Source organism: Convolutriloba macropyga, unplaced genomic scaffold (genome assembly GCF_964194025.1).
Source record: "Convolutriloba macropyga unplaced genomic scaffold, txConMacr16.3 SCAFFOLD_5362, whole genome shotgun sequence".
NCBI lineage: Eukaryota > Metazoa > Xenacoelomorpha > Acoela > Convolutidae > Convolutriloba > Convolutriloba macropyga.
Window position 1 is genome coordinate 5,001 of NW_027452458.1, and position 9,245 is coordinate 14,245.

The following is a 9,245-nucleotide window of genomic DNA, read 5'->3' on the forward strand; positions in this document are numbered from 1 at the left end:
AGACCGGCTTGGTGAAACCGCTTAACAATAAGACAATGACCGGCCAAATATGCGGGTCGGCTTCATATGCTTTTTTCCTTGCTGCGATAAAGAATGAAAAATTGACTCCTATGATACGTCGTCATACTGCTTATCTTTGAAGCAAGTCGGAATAAAGATACGATAGGCTATTTTCGGCTACACTGTCAGCTATTTCCAATATTTTAATACAAGATATACTGCGATTTACCACGCTTGAAAGTAGAATACACCCGTAATAAGGAAGAAAAATTTATCACGCATGATGCCATTTAAAATTCAGGCTTATTTTTTTACTGTTTTGTCTAGACCAGGAGGGCATTTAAAGCTAAAAACATTAGTTTTATTTTTTCTCTTCCTAGTAACTGGACAATGCATTTTTATAGGATATTACAAGATTCCAACAAAAGTTTTTTATTTCTTGACAAATTTATACGGTTCTTTTGCTATGGCAAAGTTCGTTTACCAGAAAATAAGATATGAATGACATAAAATAATCGTACGTGAACAGTGTATACGATTTCGAAGTTTATCTTGGTTCTGACTAAACTATTAAGACTAGTACGAAATTTTCATAGCATTATGTGCCATTTCTATTGCATAAAGTTCATTTTTGATTGTATGTTTGTTATAGTTTTGATCATCAATGGGAAACCTTATTAATTGTCATTAAAAAATGAACCCTGTAGAATTGGTAGAGACAGTAATATGCATTCAGGAATTATGCACTGGTAACTTTTCTTTTCTTTTATATTTTTCCAGTTAAAATCATGCCAACGTTCTCCTTGTGTAGAATAAAATTTATGGCAATTTTTGCGTTAAAATCATCTGTGCATTATTCTAGACCTTAATCTCGACCAAATGGACTCTAAGCCAGACCTTAAGCAACTAACCGGCGACTGTGTGTGATCTACGAAACATTTGGCTCACAAACCTATGTTTAGCAAAACGGGCAAACTTTTCTTTCGATTTAAATGTTAAGCAATCTTTTGTCAGTGTTATCCGCGTAAAAATGTTTTTTAGGCGTAATATTGCATTTGCGATTTTCAATATTGAATACTTAGGATAATTATGAGATTCCACAATTTTTCACGAGATATAGGAGTAATTTCTCATCGTCAATTTGTTTGTTTTTTTAATCAAAATTAAAATTCGGAGAGACTTTTATCTATTTGTTTACCTACACTTTAGTTTTCTCTCTTTTTTGCTGAATTAAGACAAAATTAACAATAATTGTGGAATGATTGCTGTTGCTAGGTATATACTGAACTAAAAACTGTCTAGTTAGATATTAGTTTTAGGTTTTCTTTCATTTATTGGGCTGAACAGAAAAATACGACTGAGACAGTATATTTTTATTGCCAATATATATTTATTGTCAATGAAAAAACTGAAAATTACTATTTGGTTCAACTTTTTAATTGCTGCATTAGCCCATTTGACTTGCCTTATCAATCTTCCTAGTTTTCTTGACGACGCCGCCTTCACTGTCTAATACGCGGAACAAAGAAACGAATTGAGATAACCACAAACAGTAAACAGGAATAATTTCGAAAGAGATAAGTTCTGACATATGCTTAAAAATGATCGTTTTGAATGTTTCAAACAGAATGTTTGCAATTTTGAGATCCAAATGTTATGTGGGTTTTCTGAGTATAACGTCAAACGTTCGGATAGTTTGTTGTTCTTTAAACCGAACTTACTGAAGACCATTTTTGGTACTTCAAACCCAGTTTATTGCTAACCTTCCACAAACAAAACCAAACATACAGACCATTTTTGCCGCTTCAATCGAACGAACCAACCATATTAGTTAGATTGGTAACATAGCATACCGTCTGTTACCGAGTAAATTGGAGTGAGGAAATTATATAAATAGGTAAAATTTCTGTGCGTACTGTATGAAAACTTTCGCATAGATTTTCCGTTCTGAGCTCATCATTTGTATTGTTTCTGAAAAGTACTAACCAAAACCGAGTTCACACTGAATATAATTTCAAATATGACTCAAAATTTATCACTTAGCCTAATAATTTATGGTCTTTTGAGCGAATTAGACCGGCTTGGCGAACCGCTTAACAATAAGACAATGACCGGCCAAATATGCGGGTCGGCTTCAAGTGCTTTTTGCCTTGCTGCGATAAAGAATGAAGAATTGACTCCTATAATACGTCATCATTCTGCTTATCTTTGAAGCAAATCGGAATAAAGATACGATAGGCTATTTTCGGCTACACTGTCAGCTATTTCCAATGTTTTAATACAAGATATACTGCAATTTACCACGCTTGAAAGTAGAATACACCCGTAATAAGGAAGAAAAATTTATCACGCATGATGCCATTTAAATTTCAGGCTTATTTTTTTACTGTTTTGTTTAGACCAGGAGGGCATTTAAAGCTAAAAACATTAGTTTTATATTTTCTCTTCCTAGTAACTGCCCGTACCGAACCCCCAGAGCCCATCAGGCCTGATTCAGAGATTTTCCAGAGGCCAAGTCTTGGCAGAGAGATGCCAAGACTTGGGTAGCGGAGCCAAGACTTCAGACATCTCTGGGCAGAGAGAGGCCAAGACTTGGGTTTTTCTGGGCAGCGCAGACCCCAAGTCTTGGGTTTCTCTGAGCAGAGTTAAGGTTGACATCATGAGGATCCGGAGTTTTTATTTAATGAGGGCAACTTTTTTTAATAAATTTGGTGCCCAAATATACGTTTTCTGTCAAAAAAACCATTTGCAGGTGAAATTCGTGAACTTCACCCCAAGACTTGGGGCCTCTCTGGGCAGAGAAAATCCAAGTCTTGGGTTTCTCTGCCAAGTCTTAGAATCGGTTTCTTCTCTTCACGTTCACTGATATAAAAAATATCCCCATGATAAAGGTAAAAACTGAGTATTTGTTTCCAAATAGGACCCATGCTTATGTATTAGGTCTCAAAAAAGATTAGCTGCAATCTGAAGTTCAAAAAAAAACGTTTGCGGTTTAACTGGATCAAATTACCTTGCGGACATTTTTAAACAATAAACAGTCCTTAAAACTTACACAGCTGATAAATAGATCCTAAAACTTAAGCCAAAAGTTATTATGAAAGTAACGAAACGAAAAGATTAGTTTAATTCATTCGCGGTCGGTTAAATTAATTCTGTTCTAATTTCTGTAAAAATATATTTTTGAAACTTTGTCACCTTCAAGAATTCAGCAAAGATTTTTGTTGCAAATCTTCTCCTCTGAGTCTTTGTGTTTTGTGTATCAACGGTTGGGGAATTATAAGCTGAGTTTCATTTGGTTCCCAATATAGAGAGAAGCACATTTTTGATTTTCACAGATTGTTAAGTCACTCAATCTCCCAATATTGATAATTTTTGCAGTCAAAATGTATTTTTAAAACATATTTTTTTCAAGCTAGTCAAGGAGTTGTTCAAATCTATTGTTACTGCGAATCAAAGTTCCCCTATATCACTGGGATCCAAGTCAAAAAGAATTTTTGACCTAGCTTGCTTAGGAAAAAAGTTAGATTTTCAAACGGTTTTTTCGTTGTTTTGCAAAATGTATTTTTAAAACATATTTTTCTTCAAGCTAGTCAAGGAGTTGTTCAAATCTATTGTTACTACGAATCAAAGTTCCCCTATATCACTGGGATTCAAGACAAAAAGAATTTTTGACCTAGCTTGCTTAGGAAAAAAGTTAGATTTTCAAACGGTTTTTTCGTTGTTTTGCAAAATGTATTTTTAAGTGAATCCTTAAGTGATTTCTTGAAGTTTATCTTGGTTCTGACTAAACTATTAAGACTAGTGCGAAATTTTCATAGCATAATGTGCCATTTCTATTGCATAGAGTGCATTTTTGATTGTATGTTTGTTATAGTTTTGATCATCAATGGGAAACCTTATTAATTGTCAAAGTTTAATTACTTGGGCAAAACACTGCAGAAACTGGATTTGTAGAACCCTCCGTCGAAACATCAGTGTTGTTCCTGAACTTAGTCTCTTCCAGTGTGATATTGTACTGTTTTCCAGGGCTCAATGAGGCCAGAACAAGGTCAACTGGCTGTGGTGTCCAGGTTTTGGGGGTAGTTATTTCACACTCGTTGTTGAGCAAATTGTTTCCGTTGATGTCTCGACAAATGATATTGTTGTGGTAGAGCGCACCCAGCCAGTTATCATTGCCAATATTTGTAGTGAACTGGAGTGATGTCTCGTTTGCGGAAGTGAGAGTTGTTCCAATGAAAACGCCAGAAGAAACGGATTGAAATGTATCTGATTGGCCTATAAAATCAAAGGATAAAATATTAACAAGAAGAGTTCTTTTCAACCCCTTCCAGTGTCTATTACTATCTTCTACCATTGATATATCTTCACTTTTACAAACCTTTAAGATTTAGCCTTTTAGCTGTTTAGAACTGTAAACTCGACTGTTTAACTAGCTATTATCAATGCAAAAAGCACAATCATGTCTGAGTTTTGCATTGGCGAAGAATTTTATGGCATACGTGCGTTTGTATATTGTTTGGTTAGCTAGCTAGAGGGTTGACGAGTTAAAGCCAATAGCAAAATAAATCAGAAGTTGATCGCATGGATCGGCATTGGTTTGCGTTTTGCATTGGCAATCAAATGTGTTTCGTTTTTGCAGTTGCTCATGGTAAAAATTTGCCTCGTCACCTATGGGGTTGAAGAAAAAAATGAGAATAGCTATAGGTTAAAAAAAACTAGGATCTATTCTAATTCGCCCCCCCCCCCAACAGTGTTTTTTTATGACCCCCACCCGGACCACTCTAGCCGTGAAATTCATTGCTCATTCAGAGCAAAAACCATACTGGATTTTGTCCGGCCCATTGCTCTGTTCAGGTCCCACTTTTAAATTTACAGTCTGGTTTTTGGAGGTCAATGAGTCATTAAACTGACTTGTTTCTGAGCATGAAAGTTTTCAGCCTCTGTTATCTGTCTGGGCATGACTAAGTTTATTCTTCCGTTTGCCTGTGTAGCATTAATTGCCGGCTGACAATTATCTGCGCATAAGGGCGGGTATCAATTTACCCGCTTTTATTTGCCATATCAAGCGGCAATTAAATTTTCACTACTGCATTTGTTTGCACTTAATATAGAAACGTTCACTACTTTATTTGTTTGCACTTAATAGAAACAAAACCAACGATGTCAAAATTGAATTATGCTCATATTTGTGCTCAATGACACACATGAAATGGAAAATAAATGCATGAAAATGGACTTCACTAACTGTTTTCGAAGTTCTTTAAATGTTTTAGAAGTTCTATAAATGTTTTCGAAGTTCTAAGTTTTCGAAATGTATATGCTTCAAGTAACGAAATGCACTTCAGAGTATTCCCACAAATCACGGAGCTCGGTGCAGGTCGGTGGAGGAGGTCGCTGACTCAGGTCGGTGGCGGCGGTCGGTGGAGATCGTCGGATGTCGGTGGCGGATAAACTTCAGAATATTCCCACTATAATCACTGCAGACCCGCCAAAGACGAAGCCGACGTTTCCCTGTTTTCACCAACCGTTGCTCACCTTTTCCATATTGAAGACGAGACAAAATAGCATGGAAAAGGGTCAAGACATTAACTTGATCATTAACGTGACAACCACCGACCTGCGTGATTAGTCCCCCCGTTTCTACCACCACCCCACCCCCTTCTTCTATCTGAAGACGCAATTCAAATTCAATCTCTCTAAATCTCTAAAACAAAAATGGTTACAAGAATCTCTTTTTCCGTTTCCGATGAGTAACTCCTTCATACAGAAAGAGTGACATGTAAAATGTTTGACAAATGTAATTAACGTAATAAACAACATTGGTAATAATCAACTTTAATTGCCTTTAAGGGTCTGCAGGAATATCAAGCCAGGAGTTTCAAGCCTGTTGATGCAAGCAGGAGATAGAGATTTGCTTGTGGCAACGTACCACCGGGATAATCTAACGGAGGAGAGTTCCAATACTGTTCAAAAAATATACGGAATCTTGATACTATTTGCCTCTTCGTTCTCTGAATTTCGTTCTCGTTCTCTGCAACAGTCTATAGGTTATCACTGTTTAATTTGGGCAACTATCCAATAATCCACTGTTTAATTTGGGTAGGTCCAATAGGTAAACAAACTATAATACACAAAGTAAAAACTAAAACAAGTATCATTCAAACTATAAACAATGAAGACTGGATTTAACTTAATTTAAAGGAACAATGGAGGAATCCGACGACTCCGACTTCACCTTAAACTCCGACTTAAACTCCGACTCAATTTTCGACTCCCATTCTGGTTAATCCGACTTCAACTTGTTATGCATACGTTCATGATGTCTCTTGAGATTAGATTTATAAATTGTCTTAAATCTGCACAGGTCACATTTCAGGGGTGTGATACTATGTTGATGGATTCTGGCTACATGTCTTGCAGTTATGTATTGCGCACGTGACACGTAGTCACAATGCGCGCACTGAAAACGTTCTCTTTCCTTTCACTGACCACAACCTTCTCATAACTCGGCGACCGTCTTTCAGGATTTTTGCTTTCATCATCGATCTTCCTCAACGTCACAATTCCGTGGCAAGTTTTCGACTCCGCATCCGCAATTAATAACACTAATTCTCTATCTTAACATTCAATCACCGACTCATTCAGTTCAACGATAAATTCCATCCTTATAACCAACAGGTGCAAACAGTAGAAACAGGAATACAAGTTTCAATCAGATCTGAAATACACAACTTATGAAGACCATTGACTGAGTAACACTGGAATTAAAAATAGACTGATTAACACTGGGATTAAAACCCCACGGTCGAAAGCCCGAAGCTTGAACTACTTAAATATATACATTGGTGCATTCACATCTTTCAGGTGGAAACGGTGGAGGTTGTCGGAGGTCGGTGGAGGTCGGAGGCGGAATTCGGTGGCTGATGTCGGTGGAGGTCGGTGGAGGTCGATGTGCGAGTTAGTTGTGGTGTAGTTTGGTGTAGTGGTGTAGTTGTGGTGTATGTACAGTCTGTCAGGTCTTTGTATGTACAGTCTGATGTGAAAAATTCTATGCAGTTTTGTCCAATAATGTAAATTAGGTTGCAAAGAAGAAGGACAGACTGGGATGTTTCTTAATAGACTCTGGACAGACTGGCAGAAGTATTTACACTTCTATTTGTCTGGTTCAGTAATGGTCACTATTGAAAGTCAATGGTACAGCACTGAACCTCACCGTGACCAAGGTACGGGCAGTACCAAGGTACGGGCTATATATTTCGTTATATAGCACGTTACTATGTCAGAAAATACCACGTGCGCCTGGGGGTCATAAAAAAATTTATGCTCACTAGGCTGGGGGGCCGAAACAGAATAGGTCCAAAAACTATTTACAAAAGAAGTCAAAAGTCAGTCACTTGTAAATGATTTGATTTGTTTTTTGCTTTGAGAATGATTTTTATAGCGTACATGCAACTGCGAATTGTCAGATTTTGCATTCATAGCAATGGATCTGAGGCAACAATGAGATATAGTTTATGATAAAAATTACATGCAGAAAATCAGAGATCGATGGCGTGGATTTGCACTGATTTGTGTTTCACATTGAAATTCAATTATGCTTCGTATGTACATTTGTTTATTTTTCAAATTTGATGTGTTAGCGATGGGACTGAAGAACCAATGAGAAAAGTTATATGATGAAAAATAAGATTTGTTACAAAAATTCAAAAGTCAGTATCATAAAATTTTTTCAAGTCGTTAAAATAATGATCTTACTAATTAAAAAAAGTTGAGGGCAGAGGTACAAAAGGAAGAGCAAAAATAGCACGCAAAATTTTGAAAAAAATACCATTACAATTGAAAAACAAAAAAGCATTTTTTGTCAGCACAACTGGGAAAATGTTGAAAGTATATGATTTAATGAGCGCAACAGAACGCAGCTAAAAAGGATAACAAAGCAGTATCAGTTTATAGTTTTCGTCCCCAAATTTACCAAGCTATATTAAGACTCCCATTATCACGGACAGCACCTTCAAAAAACGTGCTGGCCAAAAATTTCAAAACGGCAGCAACAATTCGTTATTATCCTTCAGCACAGAATAAATTCCTATTTTGTTCAACAGCAAATAAAATATTAATAATCGAACTATTCGTGCAGGATAAAATCTTAAGGATTCAAAAATAATTGGCATAGCATTAAAACTGCGGAAATCCTTATGTAATAATTCTCTCCTATAACCAAAAACTTGTCACCTCTCAAAGTTGCAGTTTGTGAAAATCTTTCCTCTAAATATGGAAATTTGAAGTGTCATTTCTGATATCAACGTGACATTCATCTACAACATACTGGAAGCAAAGAATAACACTTGATTTAGATCCTCCCTCAGTTAACCTGGGTATCGCAAGTTTTATAGTCAGCAATGTTTTGCGGTATTTCTATCCGAAAAAAGCGAGTTATTTTTCAAATATAATTTAAACAACAATTACGTATTAAACAAGGAGGCTCGGTGATACGCATTCGCACATGAAGTTCCAACCCCGCTCATCCACACTTTTTGCTTAATTGTCTACCAAATGAGCAGCATATCGACAGAACTTAAAAATTCACATATTCTTCCAATAGAAATAATTGGTGTACTAACAAAGAACTCAAACCCTTAAAAAAACACAACAATGTACCTATCCGAGGGCCTACGGGATCTGCCATTAAAAACTACGAGACAAGAAAAATAACAAATTCAAATATAAACAACCCGCGTTAATCAATACCAAAATTATTTTTAAAAAATACCAAAAAACAAAGTCCAAAAAGCATCTGATAAATCCAACCTAAAAATTTGTACTTGTTTAGACAAGATATAGATTCTGCCTTTAATTAATACTTTGTTGCAATTAGAAGAAAATGGCCAAGTTAAAATATAAGCCTCCATTAAGGAAGGAAATATAAGCCTCCAAGTAAGGAAAACCATTATCTATTAACTGAAATCATTGAAGTGCTTTACCTTACCATTTTTACCTTAATAGCAAGCCATTGAGGTCTGTTTTCATACTTATTAAGTCATGAACTTCAAAAAACTCCAAATACAGCAAAGAAAATAACAATTTAATCAAATTTTTGAGAAAACGGGTGTTGAAGCCGTGTAGTGCATAATCTATTAACTGAAAAAATTAGATATGCTCAATTGCGCTTTTTCAATGCCAGTAATGTGATATGTCACCTCCAATGGTGAGACTTCCTAACAATTAGAAAAAAAAGAACCAAAAGG

At 36.0% G+C, this 9,245-nt stretch overlaps 1 protein-coding gene across 1 annotated transcript in view; it reads right to left on the bottom strand.

The window, feature by feature from the left end:
• Positions 1 to 5,544, bottom strand: part of LOC142357502 (uncharacterized) — a gene marked incomplete at its 3' end in the record, with an annotated part of 10,342 nt that extends 4,798 nt beyond the window's left edge. The window contains exons 1-2 of the mRNA XM_075409119.1: positions 5,526 to 5,544; positions 3,922 to 4,275 (exon numbers count right to left, since the gene is read on the bottom strand). Of these exons, the coding sequence (XP_075265234.1) occupies positions 3,922 to 4,275; positions 5,526 to 5,544 (373 nt within the window). The remainder of the gene's footprint in view (positions 1 to 3,921; positions 4,276 to 5,525) is intronic.
• Between the last annotated feature and the right edge of the window lie 3,701 nt (positions 5,545 to 9,245).